General features: G+C 36.5%; 1 protein-coding gene across 3 annotated transcripts in view; it reads right to left on the reverse strand.

The window, feature by feature from the left end:
- LRP12 (LDL receptor related protein 12) overlaps nt 1–18,169 on the reverse strand; it is a 69,574-nt gene that overhangs the window by 26,416 nt on the left and 24,989 nt on the right. For 2 of the 3 annotated variants that reach the window (XM_064267989.1, XM_064267990.1), the window contains exon 2: nt 12,794–12,850. The exons of the other annotated variant lie outside the window; for it this stretch is intronic. In XM_064267989.1, coding sequence (XP_064124059.1) covers nt 12,794–12,850 — 57 coding nt within the window. The remainder of the gene's footprint in view (nt 1–12,793; nt 12,851–18,169) is intronic. 3 annotated transcript variants of the gene reach the window in all.

An 18,169-nucleotide genomic window follows, 5' to 3' on the forward strand; every position in this document is an offset into this window, starting at 1 on the left:
TAGACTAACATGCACTAGGAAGAAAGGCCTGGTGATCTACTTCTGAAAATCAGTCACTGAAAATCCTAAGGATCATAATGGCCCAATCCACAACCGATCACTGGAATAACAGAGGACTGGGCAGCATTTCATTCTGTTGTGCACGGGGTCACCATGATTCGGGGGCTGACTTGACAGCAGCTAACAAGTTAAGCTACACTAAAAGGTTAACCTCCTCTTCTGGTTCCATGTCCAGAATGTGGCACCAGGGATATCATCGCTGATGTCAGATGGATCCTGGCTGAAAGCAGAGAATACCAGAAGGATGTTTACCTGTGTTTTACTGACTATTCGAAGGCATTCGACTGTGTGGATCATAACAAACTATGGATAACATTACGAAGAATGGGAATTCCAGAACACTTAATTGTGCTCAGGAGGAAACTTTACATAGATCAAGAGGCAGTTGTTTGGACAGAACAAGGCGATACTGATTGGTTTAAAGTCAGGAAAGGTGTGCATCAGGGTTGTATTCTTTCACCATACCTATTTAATCTATATGCTGAACAAATAATACGAGACCCTGGACTACATAAAGAAGAACGGGGCATCAGGATTGGAGGAAGACTCATTAACAACCTGCATTATGCAGATGACACAACCTTGCTTGTTGAAAGAGAAGAGGACTTGAAGCACTTACTAATGAAGATCAAAGACCACAGCCTTCAGTATGGACCGCACCTCAACATAAAGAAAACAAAAATCCTCACAACTGGACCAATGAGCAACATCATGATAAATGGAGAAAAGATTGAAGTTGTCAAGGATTTCATTTTACTTGGATCCACAATCAACAGCCATGGAAGCAGCAGTCAAGAAATCAAAAGACACAATGCATTGGGTAAATCTACTGCAAAGGATCTCTTCAAAGTTTTGAAGAGCAAAGATGTCACCCTGAAGACTAAGGTGCACCTAATCTAAGCCATGATACTTTCAATTGCATCATATGCATGTGAAAGCTGGATAATGAATAAGGAAGACCGAAGACGAGTTGACGCCTTTGAATTGTGGTGTTGGCGAAGAATATTGAATATACCATGGGCTGCCAAAAGAACGAACAAATCTGTCTTGGAAGAAGTGCAGCCAGAATGCTCCTTAGAGGCAAGGACGGCGAGACTGTGTCTTACATACTTTGGACATGTTGTCAGGAGGGATCAGTCCCTGGAGAAGGACATCATGCTTGGCAGAGTACAGGGTCAGCGGAAAACAGGAAGACCCTCAACGAGGTGGACTGACACAGTGGCTGCAACAATGAGCCCAAGCATAACAACGACTGTAAGGATGGCGCAGGACGGGGCAGTGTTTCGTTCTGTTGTGCATTAGGGTCGCTATGAGTTGGAACCGACTCGATGGCACCTAACAACAACAACAACAAAGGGTTAAACTAAATACAAACTAGTTTTGAATTTATCATGTATGCTGTCAGTTAAGAAAGGGAGATTTAACTGAGGAATGAATAGGTAGCGATTCTCCGATGGACTTCCCGATGAGATGATACCCGTTTCTTGGTTTAAAATACAAAGATCTCACTGTATAGTTTAGAAAACAGAGGGTGAAACTGATTGAGAAAGGATCAGGACTTGATGTTTATCCTAACACTATTTTAATAATTTCAAGAAAAGCACGGAACTGTGGTTTAAAAACTAGATTAATGTGCCATACCCATTATCTTTAAAACAATTATTTAAAAAATAGGAAGTTTTCAAACAACCTCTAGTTAGAGGACACAGGAAAGATGACGACTTCAAATTATCAAATAAACTGCCCTTCAGTGGGAGGTTTTATGGTTCTAAAGGCTGAAAAAAGAGGTAAGCAAGGAAATTTATGATTAGAGCTGAAGTACTTACAAAAGAAAAAGGAAAGTATAATTTCCCGCTCCACAGATGAAGAACTGGATTTCTTTTCAAAGCTGACAAGGGTTGACACTTCATGCCTAAAAGTAGCTGAGACTAAAAGTTACCTGAAATCTTTGTGCCTTTGGTTTTAATAAATCATATGACAAATTCAAGTAAAAATCTGCTATGTTAGCTGACCACCTAACTACCTGAGACACATGAAGGACACAAAAGAAGCAAAGAGAATTCATCCTCTCATGGAAATTATAGTTTTGTAAAAACAATAGATACTTATTAACTGAATCCAACAAACATATAAACAATGATTGAAAGCATTAAGACAATTCAGTAGAAAATGCCATAATGCATATTTAAAGTAATTTTAAATAAACTGTCACTGTACATGTGGTACTATTAAAAACACAGAAACAAAGGTCCATAAAAAAAGAATGTGTTATATAAGCATAGAATGGAAACCCTGGTGGCATAGTGGTTAAATGCTACGGCTGCTAACCAAGAGGTCGGCAGTTTGAACCTGCCAGGCGCTCCTCGGAAACTCTATGGGGCAGTTCTACTCCGTCCTATACGGTCGCTATGAATTGGAATTGACTCAACGGCAGTGAGTTGTTTTGGTTTAAGCATAGGACAGGGAGTGTTACACTTGACTGTAATGAAGAATTTCTTTTACAGGATCAGTAATAGGTTGAGCCAGAGTAAAGAGCACATTACAAACTAGTTAAAACAATTCCACAGACACTAGTCAAGCCAAGGTGGGCTACTATGAAAGGAAGTGATGTGATTGAAATATTTTATAAAGATTACTTTGCAGTGTTACAATCTGTGGGAAGAGATAATGGCGAGGCAGAGAAATTAGCTAAAAAGCCAATACAGAAGCTCCTCTGTAAAATTTTATTTTACGAAAACTTCACTGGAGAACAAAAGCATGTTCACTCTGTTCATGAGCAAACAATAGCATTTATGGTCAATGGTGGTCATTTGGCCATCTCAGTTTTCAGAGTATAGAATGTTTTATAAACATTATTACTTTCATTATGGCTGACAAGTACAAGCACAAAAGTATTGAAAATGCTATTATGAAGGGTTTGATTCCAACGCAAGTAAGAGTATGTCTTTAAAAAAGTCTCCAAAACAGAAAACCAGTCAGCAAATGGTGACTGCTGGATGGCTATATTGGACAAGAATATGAAAGACTAACAAGTGAATCAAGCAATATATAGACAATATTATGTCTATGCAAGCTATAAAAAGTATTGAGACATGGAGAAATCAGAATATGTAACTTAGATAATAGCATGAAAATCAGTCATCTACTGGCCCAATATTAATTTCGAAGGGTAGGAGTTTGAAGACTTAAAGGCTAAGTACATGGAATGGTGTGAAGGATGAGATTTCTGTTGCAAGTCATAAGTTTATGGTTTATAAGTTCAAGTCTGTGAATATCATCAAAATGAGGGGTGTGCTAACGTTTATTGAATTCTTACTACCTATCACGTACTTTCTTTTCCCATTCTATTTAACCAGTGAGAAAAAACAGAGGCACACATAAATTAAGTAACATTCCTACGTTCACAGAGCTAGTAAGTGTCACAACTGGGATACGAACCCACACAACAGGCTTCAGAAGCTGTGCTCTTAAACATAAGGCATACTACTGCCCACTAAGGAGCTCTCTATGCCACTTGGAATAATCATCAGAGTGAAGGGCCGCTGTGTCAACGGAATTTCAATTAAGACCAAAGTGGTCTATTTGGGGGCAAAAAAAAGCCACCTATGGGTCCTATATTAACATGGAGAGAAAGGGTACAGAATCACATAAGGACACAGATGAAAAGAGTACATTTAGTTTTAAGCTGATTCCCATTTGCTAGAAATCCATCTAAGAACTGCAAGCAGGCCTCAACTACATCTTAGTCTCCTCAGCATTAAAAAAAAGGGGGGGGGGTTAAAAAAAGAAAGAAAACAATTTTATAAACAGCATTCTAGAACCTACCTTTAATAATAAGAATGTATGTATACTTAAGGGTGTGATGATAAGGGCATGAAGTAATAAGGGATCAAGCGAAGGCTAAGGAAAAAAGGGACAGGGCAACGGAAAAGCAGAGAAAGCTGGGTGACTAATAAATAAAGTAGTGTTCAAAAAGATGGTTAAGAGTGGAAGGATACTTCAATTTCCCGAATGAGGAAAAGAAATCCATTTTTGAAGCTTGGAAGCACAAAAGAGATAAGGCAGAAATCAGCATTGGAGCCAACATAAACTGGCCTCGGAGCTCACTATTTCCTAAGCCATCTTTATCAGCTGTCACATATACAATAGGTCAAAGAGTGCCTCTCCCTAAATTCATGTCAACCAGAAACCTTACTTGAAATACGATCTTTGCAGATATAATCAGCTAAAGAGCTCAAGGTGAAATCATCCTAGATTTATTAAAAAAAAAAAAAAAAAATTTTTTTTTTTTTATCCAATGATCAAAATCATCACCATTTTTTGCTTTTCTATTTTACATTTTACAGTTCATATGGGTGTCTGGGTTATAAAATAAGAGGACACAAAAACACACAGAGCAAAGAAGACCATGTGAAGATGGAGGCAGAGACTGGAGAAGCAGTTAAGCTGCCACAAGCTAATTAACATTAGGAGCTATGAGAAGCTGGAAGAGGCAAGAAAGGACTTTCCCCCAGAGGATGTGGAGGGAGCACAGCCCTGCCGACACCTTGATTTCTGACTTCTGGCCACCAGAACTGCAGGAGAATAAATTCCTGTTGTTTTAAGCCACCAAGTTTGTGTTAATTTGTTATGGCAGCCCTAGGAAACTAACACAATGTGGTTTTCAGTATGCTCACCATCTTCTTCTGGGAGTGTTCCAGTCTCCTAGCATCCTTGTGAAGGGTGGTACCCAGAAATGAACATAATACTCTCAGTATGTTTAAGAGAGGAGTAAAGAAGAACTGCCATCTGCTTTGCTCTGGGTACTATATTTCTATTACTGTAGTTTAATATCTAATCACCCCCTTACTTATACTGGGCTACTGCTCAAGTAAAATCCTAAGTTCAGGTTGCTCACAGGCTAAGTGACTAGCTTTCGCACAATAATATAAAAATATATAAAGATCTTTTTATATAGCTTAATAAATATTTGATTATATAACGTTACAACTATATATAATATTACGGAAATATCTGACATAAAATATATTATTACAAAATAAAACATTATACATAAGACAGGCAAGATTGTTGTTGTCAGGTGCCGTCAAGTCGGTCTGGACTCATAGCGACCCTGTGTACAACAACAGGAGGAAACACTGCCCAGTCCTATGCCATCCTCACGATTGCTTTGCTTGAGCCCACTGTTGCGGCCACTGTGTCAATCCACCTCACTAAGGGTCTTCTTCTTTTTCACTGACCCTCTATTTTACCAAGCATGACGGCTAAAAGGACTGATCCCTCCTGATAACACATCCAAAGTATGTGAGACGAAGTCTCACCATTCTTGCTTTTAAGGGAACATTCTGGCTGGACTTCTTCCAAGACAGATTTGTTTGTTCTTTCGGCAGTTCATGGTACATTCAATATTCTTCAACACCATAATTCGAAGGCATCAGTTCTTCTTCGGTCTTCCTTATTCATTGTCCAGCTTTCCCATGCATATGAGGTGACTGAAAACACCATGGCTTGGGTCAGGCGCACCTTAGTCTTCTAAAATGACACATATAATTATAACATATAAAAATTATAATACCTCCATAAGTTTCCTTTCTAAAACTTAATAGGAGCGCTCTATTCCAAAGCTTAAGTGTCTCATAATAAACATTCTGAAGGTAGGCAATGGCTTTAAGAATTAATAGTACTGGAAATCATGGCATCATAGTGGTTAAGTACTACGGCTGCTAACCAAAAGGTCGGCAGTTCACATCCATCAGGTGCTCCTTGGAAACTCTAGGGGCAGTTCAACTCTGCCCTATAGGGTTGCTATGAGTCAGAATCAACTTGATGGCAATTGGTTTGTTTTTTTTGGTTTTTATACCAATGTATGTGTTCTTTTTTTTTTTTTAAATGGACTCAAGTCTTGTATTTCCCCACTTTCTTACTTTAAAGAATAGTGTCTTGAGTTCACACTATATTCTATTCTTATATTTTGAAATCCTAGAAACCCTAATGGATTTATTATCACTTAAAATATAATAAACTTTCCTTCCTTTCTTCACCTGAAACACAGATAATTATTATAACACTGAGTCAAAAGAACTGGTATATCTTTTAAATAAGTTTAACGAGAGGGTGGATAATTGTAAAATAATATTAAAACCACATGGAAAAAGTGCAAAAGACCACCTGTACCTTCTACTTCATTCATGTAACTTTTCATTACAAAAAAAATAAACGGCTATTAAAGAATCAGTTTAAGCTGTATTTCCTTTCAGATTCTTTATTTGGAAAATCTGAAAATTGTAAGATTAAAAAAAAAAAGAGTTATTAGACAAGATGTTCTTGTCTAGGCAACTTGCCAATTACTTTTTACTCCTTAAAAGGAGATTCAAAATGCCATGTTATAGTACTTAAACCTAAAACTGTGGTTAAAAAAAAAGTCATTTTACTACAGTGCTGTACACTATTATAAAATGTTGCTAACTTATCTGTAAGCAAATTAACTGCAATTTAGAAAATAACATGTCCAATTAAAAACCAAAAAACCAAACCAAACCCAGTGCCGTCGAGTCAGTTCCGACTCATAGCGACCCTATAGGACAGAGTAAAACTGCCCCATAGTTTCCCAGAAGCGCCTGGTGGATTCAAACTGCCGACCTTTTGGTTAGCAGCCATAGCACTTAACCACTACGCCACCAGGGTTTCCCCAATTAAAAAGGCCACAACTAAATCATTAGGTTTAAAACTTACAGGACAGGACTAGCAATGTGCTAGGCCTTTGAGTTTAGAATAAGAACTATAAAATGCAAACACACAAAAGCAAGAAATGGTGACAATTTTGATGGAATAAAAATTCTAAGAAAATAAAGGATGAAAAGCACTTAATGAACTATTTCAAGTTTATTTTATACATGCTGCTAATTCAGTTAAGAGGAACAAGGACTAAAAAAAGATCTTTCTAAGTTAGATATTCGCTTTCTCGGCTCTCAGAAATCTATCAGTTTTGCCATGACAAAAGATTCCAAGTCAAATGTAGACTCAAGACCAAGTTAACTCAGAAAGAGCTCTTAGCTATTGCTGTTGAAAGGTAGGAACACTTAGAAGCTGTATCACTGGTGAAGTGGGGCTAGTTTGTTATGTAACAATCTTCTACCTGAGAAAGCAGCAAGCCCCAAAATCCGTTCCCATCAGTAATGAGAAAATCTTTTTTTAAATTTCAAGCTACATTTGCCTAACTATAAAGGAAAACGAACTTCATTCTCTTCTTTGCAATATCACAACTTTAGGCCATGAACTGAAAAGAGAAGCAAACAGTACATTTCTGAACAGGCTGGGGAAAATAAAAGGCTGGGACTTTAGAGGAAACACAGCAAGAAAAAAGTTAAAAAGGCGCTCATAGCCCAGTGTAAGGTCTCTTATACATTGCAAATAGCCGTGTATGCTGGTAAATCCTTTTTGAAAACCATCTGTCGAAAGGTTTCCAGGGTCGTTAAATTATTCATGACCTTCGATACAGTATTTCTACTTCCAGAAATCTATGCTAAGAAAATATTCTTATAAATAAAAACAGCTAGACATATGTTACGGAGTCCTGGTGGTTCACTAGTTAAGCGCTCAGCTGCTAACCAAGTATGTACCTGCAGCATGATCTGGGCTACAGAAAAGGCACTGGAAACAACCTACTGATATGTTTAAGGACATTACAATACAGCCACTTGGTGGAAATTTTATAAGGCATTAAATTAACAGTTGTGAAGACCAATGAAAAAAATAAAATGCATTCTACAACCAAATGTTAAGTAGAAAGGGCAGAAAATAAAATTAGTTATGATCCAAATGCATATACAATTATACTTAATATATGCACAGAAAAACAATAAATGAAATAAATTACTATCATTATACTAGAAAGTAAGATTAATGGGTGATTTTCTTAGTTTTTTTTTGTCTTTTTTCAATTTTACTACACATTTAATAAAACTATAATGAATAAATAGAATTTGTGAAAACAAACAAAAAACCTGATCTGGAAACAATCAAGAATGCCAAAAACCAAAACCAAACCCACTGCCGTGGAGTTGATTCTAACTCATAAGGGCCCTACGGGAGAGAACTGCCCCACAGTTTCCAAGGAATGTCTGGTGGATTTGAACTGCCGACCTTTTGGTTAGCAGCCATAGTTCTTAACCACTACGCCACCAGGGTTTCCCAATCAAGAATACGAAGGACATAATCATCTTACTTCTAGAATTACCCTGATTCAAATCAATATCAAGACTGTAAAGTTCAGTATAAAGTAGATATATTTTAAAACTCAAATATATTTGTTTGAAGTGTGCAGAAGGCCTTACTACAAGTCAACTTGACCTAAAAAGTTTCACTGCATGTAGCAGATGAGCAGTAATTTAGCTACTTACAAAAATTCAGACATTAAAAAAAGAACATTAGATATTTAATTTAGACATTTTTTAAAAAGAACATTAAAATAGCCCTTCCTGCTCTCTCCTATATGCAATTAAATTACTTGGTAGTTACTATGATATAATTTCATAATGATTTTCACATTTTAGTAGATTTACAAAAACACCATTTGTCTTTTCTCCTTTATATCTGAACCAGATTTACCATCTGGACCACGAAAAATTCTAAATTAAAAAAAAAGATTTTATCCAATAATTTTTTCCCATTATATAAGCACTGGATACATACTTCATGGTACTTTATTTACTTAAGCTTTCTTATGACAATTCTGTGGCAAAAGAACAAGCAAAAAGGTAAAGACATCTTTCTTGGCAAGGATTTGAGGACGAGAAAGATGAAAATGAGTATTAGAAATAAAACAAATTATCCCAAGCAGAAGAACAAAAAAACATATTATGAATTAGAAATTAATACACATAAAAACTCATGAGTAAACAAAAATAAGCACTTTTATTCTTCCTAATTAATAAAATAACAAAACCCAGCACCCAAAATAACAAAAGCTACTATTAATTTATTTACTATCCCCCAGACACAATAATTGGGTCTTTTATAAATTCATCATCTATTTTTATATCTATGTGCCATAGGATTCCCCACATTAAGGCCACATTATAGGTGCACTGCGCATACTTTATTACTTCCCCCATTAAATGACTAAGCTCCTTGAGGCGAGAGCATCTTACTTATTGCTTACTCCCACCCTTCCTGGCACAAGGTCCATATCAGGGGCTTAATACATACTAACAACCAGTAACCCATACTAAGTGAACGGAATTCATTACAGGTAGAGTGACTATCATCCTGGTTTGTCCGGGACAGTCTTGGTGTTGTCTCTGGTGCCAGCATAATAAAAACAACGCACCCTTTCAAAATGTCCTGATTTGGACACTTAACATATTAACACCAATTGCAGACAAGTTAAAAGTTGTCAATAACTGTCCAAAATGCAAAAAATGAAAGGACTAGGGCAACGAGCACAGTCAAACAGAGTAACAGAGGTGAAAGAAGCAGGTGGAGAGCAGAAGCAGGTAAAACCACAGAGTACTGAGGTACCTTACCATTTCTGCTTCTTGCGGGTCTCCTGAGAAAGCAAGTCCTACATTTAGAGATTTTTCCAAAGGCTAGTTCTCTATTTAGGCCAGTGAAAGGGCTCGGGTTTCAACTTGGGATGCAAGGAATTCAGGAGGTTTATACTGTATTGGGAAGCCCTGGTGGCATAGTGATTAAGAGCTACAGCTGCTAACCAAAAGGCTGGCAGTTCAAATCTATCAGGCGCGCCTTGGAAATCCTATGGGGCATTTCTACTCTGTCCTATAGGGTCACTAGGAGTCAGAATCAACGTGACGGCGATGGGTTTGGTTTTTGGTTTTAAACTATATTAGGAATCCCCAGGTGGTACAAGCAGTTAACATGCTCATATGCTAACCAAAAAGACTGGAGGTTCAAGGCCACTCAGAGACACCTCAAAAGGAAGGCCTGGAGATGTACTTCCAAAAAAAAAACAACCATTGGAAACCCTATGGAGCACAGTTCTGCTCCTGACACATACTGGGTTGCCATGAGTTGAATCAACTTGAGGACAACTGGTTATTATTACTATACCAAACATTACATCTCCTATAGCTCAGTACTGGCCTAAGAAAAACTGATGGATCTGTGTATCCAGAAGCACCTTTTGAGACAGCATCCACTTATTTTTTATAATAGTATAATCAGAATACATTTCATATTATTCTTCTTCTCATTCCATAGATGATTTTACAAGACTGCCTTTTAGGAAAAATATCAGCCTTTAATGAAGTTCCACTGGCCTCTGAAATGAAGTATTTTACTGTCACATAAATACATTTAATTAAAACATACAGTTCTAAGTATATGGTATTCAGAAGCAGAAAAAAAGCCAAGACTTAAACATGTAAAAGATTTTTCACATAGTGCTAAAATTTTTAATTGTTGAATTATTTTTTCAAATAGGAATTTAAGAGTAATTGCTATGCTTAACAAGAGCTTACTAGTTTAATTTCAAGCAAACAGATAAAAATAAGCAGACTCTAATCTTGGTGAGTTGAAGCAAAATTCAGAATTTAATTAAATACTAAATCTGTCCAAATTTCCGTAACTTCTCACACTCCATATAAACCTGCAAAACCCAAAAAAAGCCCAAACAAATCCACTGCTGTTGAGTCTATTCTCACTCATAGCAACTCTACAGAACAGAGTAGAACTGTCTCATAGGGTTTCCAAGGTTGTAAATCTTTAGGGAAGCAGACTGTCACATCTTTCTCCCACAGAGCGGCTGGTGGGCTTGAACCGCTGATCTTTCGGTTAGCAGTCAAGTGCTTAACCACTGTACCACCAGGGCTCCTTATGTAAATCTGCATAACTAGGCAAACTAATATCTTGCAAATGACCAATGTGTACTACACAATTATGCATGGGTAAAAAACCACTGATAGTTCAAGAAAGGCCAACTGGATTTTAACGTTAACAGAGAGGTTCACTAACATGATTTCAGATTCTACACTGCAACTGGCCTTTAAGGAACTACCTACCACTTGCTGGGTTTTAGTGCATTCTCAAAGAAGAATATTCACAATTATCTGAAAAGGCTATTAAGATACTTCTTCCTTTTTCAGTTACACATTTGGTACACGGCTGGATTGGCTTCCTATACTTCCGTCAAAATACCATGTCGCAAAAGACCGAATGCAGAAAGATGAGAATCCCACTATCTTCTTTTAAGCCAAACATTAATGACTGCAAAAGTATAAAACAGTGCCAGTGCTGCTTCTTTTTTTGAATTCAATTCAATTTTTTATTTTTCTTATTAATGTTTTTGTTTTGGAAAAAATATTTTTCATAGAATTATGTATTTATGCTATTATTTAATAATGGGTTTATTACTATTATTTTCAAATAAATGAATAAACCTTAAAACGATTCTCAGTTTTAATTTCTAATACAGTAAATACTGATATATCAAAGCCCCCCCCCACAAAATCTCTTTTGACGTTCTCAAACTTTAAAAGCTTAGTAATGGTCCTAAGGCAAAAATTTTGAGTATCAATGAAGGGGATAATGGCCATTTGGTTGTACCAATTAATGTATGTTTTCAAATAATCTTCTTACTTCATAGTAACGCCTTGGAAAAAGTAATCATAATTCTCATTAGCTACTCAAAATAGAAAGAAAAATGGAAAAAATTAAGGTCACCTTTAAAATAATTTTATTTCTAACTGATGTACATAATTATATGCCACTTGAAAGCATAGGAAAATAGTAAAACAAACTGTAAAAGAATTAATGCAGGCTACTGAGGCAATTGCTTTTCATTTGCAGGAAACCAGCTTGTCAATGGGTTTGACTAGCATACATCAACTCTTAGATTATTTAAGTCTGTTAACTTTCTGACTATAAAATCAGACATAAAACAAAAGAACTTAAGAGTTTTGCTTTATGTGAGGAAAAATAAACCACGAAATGACACACAAAAATCAATCAGTGGACTGATATTGTCAAATATACTAGGCGTAATTTTTTTTTAAACAATACAGAAGTTATCAAGAATGTAGGGAAATAATAAAAAAAACAGTAAGAAACCCTATTTCAGTAGTGCAAGAATAAATGTTTTTCTTCTCCTAGGAAAAAAATAGTAATTTGGCTGTGGAAGTCACCTAAAAATGAAAATTTTTATAGTAAGGGGCCTTTAAGAAATTATTAAGTTATAAAACCTTACATGAGTGGGAAAAATGCATTTACCACAACCAGTTTTTGAATTTCATGGACACAAATATGTTGTTGTGTTGCTTTTTAACAGCAAATAAACTGTGCACCCAAGTACAAAAGCTTTATGTAAAGCAGTACTTTAATGTAAATATCAAGCAAAATGCATAATTGCTAAGGCTCTAATGGTAGGAATTGTACTCAAAATTACATTTTAATAAATTTCATTCTATATAACTTTGTATGGAAAGAAAATACTAATTCAACTTGAGCTAACGAGCTAACTTTTGTCTTGGTTCAATGTTTGTCTAAAAATATAGTTACGCAGTCTGTTTAGAAAAGTATAAAAAATCCATAGGCATGCAAGTATCAATTTTATCTTATAAGAATTTCTCTATGTTCCAGTTGCTTCATTCCTTATTACATGCTGCAAAATGCAGTAATAATTTTATTGCCAAATATCACTTCATAAGATAGCAGGTGGCTTTCAATATTTACCATATAAGTCATGCATGAAATTTAAACATTACAAAAAATGACTTACCAGTTGACACTCCTGAAATATGCACAGTCTCAGAATGTTCTGCAAGAGGACCATTTCCTAAAATTAAACATAACGAATAAACTAATTTCCAAAATGAAGTTTATAAAAAAATTTCAGATTCTCCCTTTAAAAGAAAAACTACATTGAACTATTTTTAATACTCATAAACTAAAGTCTCATATACTAAAATCTTTGAAATGATACTATGAAGCCCAAAATCATAATGATAGTAAGGAAAACAAAATACGGAAATCACAATATGCAAAGTCTGTTTAATACCAGAAAAAATTTCCCATCAAGTTAATAATCAAAAGGGAACTTAGTACTATTACTAGAAAAGAGGGAACCACATGCGGGTAAAAAATAGTGTTCTTCTAGGAGCATGCTCAATCCATTCACAAGTTGTTAAAAAAAAAAATGACTTGCATTCTCCTTTAAATTTTTTAATTTTTTCACAGTAACAAGTCTTACATTTTTAAGAGCAAGGACAGAATTATATCTTACTTTGGTAGCCCCTGATTCACTATACCTCCTAGCACAAAGTTGGGAGCCTGGAAGCATTCAAATAACTTGCTGAAATGAGTTATGGCGGGTCATCTAATAAAAGTATCACTTTAAAAAGACTTGCACAGAAAGTACTGAGGATATTTACTTCTTCAAATTAATGTGAACAGTGTCCCTTCAGGCATTTATTTTTATAACTCCGTAAAGTATATTATTATTACTAAAGAATAAAAAAAGTGATAAAACTATTTTTAGCTCAACTACAGGTAGGTATATCTTCCAAAATAAAAAGAAATGTGTCTTTCCATTAATTAATTAAGAATGACACAGTGGAAATGGTGACATAGGCATGTAAGCCATATTAAACCCAGTGCCGTTGAGTCAATTCTGACTCATAGCAACCCTATAGGGCAGAGTAGAACTGCCCCATAGAGTTTCCAAGGAGCGCCTGGAGGATTTGAACTGCCGACCCTTTGGTTAGCAGCCAGAGCACTTAACCACTATGCCACCAGGGTTTCCATAAGCCATATTAAGTACACAAATAAGTTTGATCACCATTATTTTAAAGTACTGTACATTAATTCCACATAAGCCACAATTTACATTTCCCAATAATATAAAATGCTATATTCATAAAATTGAAGCTACTAGAAAATCTTCGCCCATTTCTTTACCGCACAAAACTTAGAAAAACAGGTAGCATCAACAAAATGACATAAGAAACTGATTCAATAAAGCAACCAACGAGGTTTGCCAAAGATGAGTATATCAATTGCCTACACTTGTGCTACTTGCAAGGAGGCCAGCCTTACTGGCATCTTCAGGAGCTTATTATCAGAATCTGCATTTTAACACACCCTTCCGCCCACCCAGTGATTTGTAAGCACATCAACAAACTTGAGAAGCACTAGCTTAAACCTCCTACATCTATATGATACATCATTATACGGTTGTGTAATTTGTGATCCTGAGGGTTCCAATACCCTTAGGTACACTGTTAAAGCATATTCAGGAGACTTTTAATGTTAAACATATTTTATACATTAAGCTTCTTTTCCCAACTCAATAAATAAAGATAGGCAGAAGGAAAAAGGCAACATAATGTAGTGTTTTAGAGTGTTGACTCTGAATGAGATTGCTAGCATTTTAATACCAGCTCTATCACTTACCTGCTGCATGATTTGGGGCAAGTTTCCTAACCTCTCCACACCTTTTTCATCTCTAAAATGGAGATAATCACACCTACTTCATAGGATTAGATGAGCTTAGTAGAATTGGAGGCCTGGTGGCAAAGAGGTTAAAGTGGTAGACTGCTAACTGAAAGGTCTGTGACTCCGCTGGAGAAAAATGTGTCAGTCTGCTTCCATAGAGATTTACAGGCTTGGAAACCCTATGGGGTCACCATGAGTTGGAACTGAGTCGACAGCAGTGGGTTTGGTTTTTTTCAGGTGTATGTGTGTATGTATGTGTTTGTCTGTGTGTGTTGATGTCAAGAGAATTTCGACTCAGTGGCCTTATAGGACAGAGTAGAACTGCCCCACAGGGTTTCCAAGGAGCGCCTGGTAGATTCGAACTGCCAACCTTTTGGTTAACAGTCAAGCTCTTAACCACTGTGCCACCAGGGCTCCATACATGTATATGTATATATAAAATTAATCTAAATCTTCATCAATATGCCAATAGATAAATATAGCCTTATAGTAAAATATTCAACAAACTGAACAAAATAAGTCTTTATGTCCTAACTTGGGAAGACAGGCACATTAAAAATGTTTCAGAATAGCATTAAACTGTGATTTAATTTTAACTCTAAAATTATGTACATATAGTTTAAAATATGCATATTTTATATAAGCATGTAATATACATGTATACGCATTTATGTAAACATAGAAGAGTTAAGGATAGATATATATAAACTATAGAGGGAAACCCCTGGAACTGGAACTAAAGGCAAAACCAAACCCACTGCCATCAAGTCAATTCCGACTCATAGCGACCCTACAAGGCAGAGTAGAACTGCCCCAAGAGTTTCCGAGAAGCACCTGGTAGATTCAAACTGCCGACCTTTTGGGTAGCAGCTATAGCTCTTAACCACTATGCCACCAGGGCTTCCAAACTGGAACTAGAGAAGATTTGTTTTGTATACTTCAGAATTGATCAAACTTGTTATAACAGGCACAGACTTCTTTTTTTAAAAAAAATTTTAATATTACTAAAAGCAAGCAAGCAAGCAAACAACAGTTTAACAGAACAGTTCATCTGATACCATTCTGGATAAACCGAAGTCTGATAAATACTATTAAATATTATAACTTCAGAAAAGTATTAATGATTTTTAAAGCCAGTATGGGCATACCTCGGAGATACTGCAGGTCTGGTTTCATATTATCACAATAAAGCGAGTCACATGAATTCTTTGGCTTCTCAGTACATATAAAAGTTATGCATACACTATACTGTAGTCTATTAAGTGTACAACAGTATTGTGTGTAAAAAAACAATGTATATGCCTTAATTAAATACTTTATTGCCTAAAAATGCTAACCTTCAGTAAGTCGTAATGTTTTTGCTGGTGAAGGCTTTTGTCTTGATGTTGATGTCTGCTGACTGATAAGGGTCGTTGGTGGTTGCTAGAGGTTGGGGTCACTGTGGCAGTTTCTTAAAAAAAGCAAACAATGAAGTCTGCCACATAGACGGACTCTTTCTTTCATGATAGAGTTCTCTGTAGCAAGTGATGCTGTTTGATAGCATTTTATCCACAGTAGAACTTCTTTCAAAATTGTAGTCAGTTCTCTCAAACTCTGCCGCTGCTTTATCAACTAAGTTTACATAATATTCTAAATCCTTTGTTGTGATTTCGACAATGTTCACAGCATCCTTACCAAGAGTAGATTCTATCTCAAGAAATCACTTGCTTTGCTCATCTACACAAAGCAACTCCTCATCCATTCAAGTTTTATCATGAAATTGCAGCAATTTAGCCACATCTTTGTGCTCCACCTCTAATTCTAGTTCTCTTGCTGTTTCTACCACATCTGCAGTTACTTCCTCCACTGAAGTACTGAAGCCCTCAAAGTCATCCACGAAGGCTGGAATCAACTTCTTCCAAACTCCTGCTAACGTTCGTATTTTGACCTCCTCTGAATCATGAACGTTCTTAATGGCATCTAGAATAGCAAATCCTTTCCAGAAGATTTTTAATTTACATTGCCCAGATCCATCAGAGGAATCACTATCCATGGCAGCTATAGCCTTACAAAATGTATTTCTTAAATAATAAGACTTGAAAGTCAAAATTACTCCTTGATCCATGAGCCGCAGAATGGATGTTGTGTTAGCAGGCATGAAAACAATATTAATCTCCTTGTACATCTCCATCAGAGCTCTTGGGTGACGAGGTACACTGTCAATGAGCAGTCATATTTTGAAAGGAATCTTTTTCTAAGCAGTAGATCTCAACCAAAACAAAACAAAACAAAAAAAAACCCTACTTCTATCCAGTCTATTCTGACTCACAGCAACCTTATAGGACAGAGTACAACCGCACTATAGGGTTTCCAAGGACTGCCTGGTGGATGTGAACTGCCAACGTTTTGGTTAAGAGCTGAACTCTTAACAACTATGCCACCAAGGTTTCCTAGGTCTCAACCAAACCCTCTGCTGTCGAGTCGATTCTCATAGAGACCCTATAAGACAGACAGTGGGCTTAAAATACTCAGTAAACCATGCTGTAAACAGTTGTGCTGTCATCCAGGCTTTGTTCCATTTCTAGAGCACAGGCAGAGTAGATTTAGCGTAAACTCTTAAGGGCCCCAGGATTTTCAAAATGGTAAATGAGTACTGGCTTCAACTTAAAGCTACCAGCTACATTAGCCCCTAACGAGAGAGTCAGCCTGTCCTTGAAGTTTTGAAGACAAGCATTGATTTCTCCTCTCTAGCTATGAAAGTCCTAGATGGCATCTTCCTCCAATATAAGGCTGTTTTGTCTACATTGAAAATCTGTTGTTTAGTGTATCCACCTTCATCAATTATCTTAGTTACATCTTCTGGATAATTTGCTGCAGCTTCTACATCAGCCCTTGCCACTTCACCTCACCCTTTTATGTTATGGAGATGGCTTCTTTCCTTAAACCTCATGAGCCAACCTCTGCTAGCTTCAAACTTTTTTACTGCAGCTTCCTCACCTCTCTTAACCTTCACAAAATTGAAGAGAGTTAGGGCCTTGCTCTGGATAAGAACTGGGCTTAAGGAAATGTTACAGATGGTTTGATCATCTATCCAGACGACTAAAACTTTCTTCGTATCAGCAGTAAGGCCGTTTTGCTTTCTTATCGTTCATGTCTTCACTGGAGTTGCACTTCTAATTTCCTTCAAGAAGTTTTCCTTTGCATTCACAACTTGGCTGTTTGGCTCAAGAGGCCTAGCTTTTGGTCTGTCTCAGCTTTTGACATGCCTTCCTCACTAAGCTTTATCATTTCTAGCTTTTGATTTAAAGTGAGAGATGTGGGACTCTTCCTTTCACTTGAACACTTAGAGGTCACTGAAGGGTTATTAACTGGCCTAATTTCAATATTATCATGTCTCAGGGAGTAGGGAGGCCTGAGGAGAGAGAGAGAGATGGAGAACAGCTGGTAGATGGAGCACTCAGAACACACACAACATTTAGTAAGTTTACTGTCTTGTATGGGCATGGTTCGTGGCACCCGAAAACAATTAAAATAGTAACATCGAAGATCACAGACCACCATAACAGATGTATTAATAATGAAAAATTTTGAAATGTTGTGAGAATTACCAAAATGTGACACAGAGACATGAAGTGATCATATGCTGTTTGAAAAATGGTACTGACAGACTGGATCAATGCAG

This window comes from Loxodonta africana, chromosome 14, assembly GCF_030014295.1.
Source record: "Loxodonta africana isolate mLoxAfr1 chromosome 14, mLoxAfr1.hap2, whole genome shotgun sequence".
Lineage (NCBI taxonomy): Eukaryota > Metazoa > Chordata > Mammalia > Proboscidea > Elephantidae > Loxodonta > Loxodonta africana.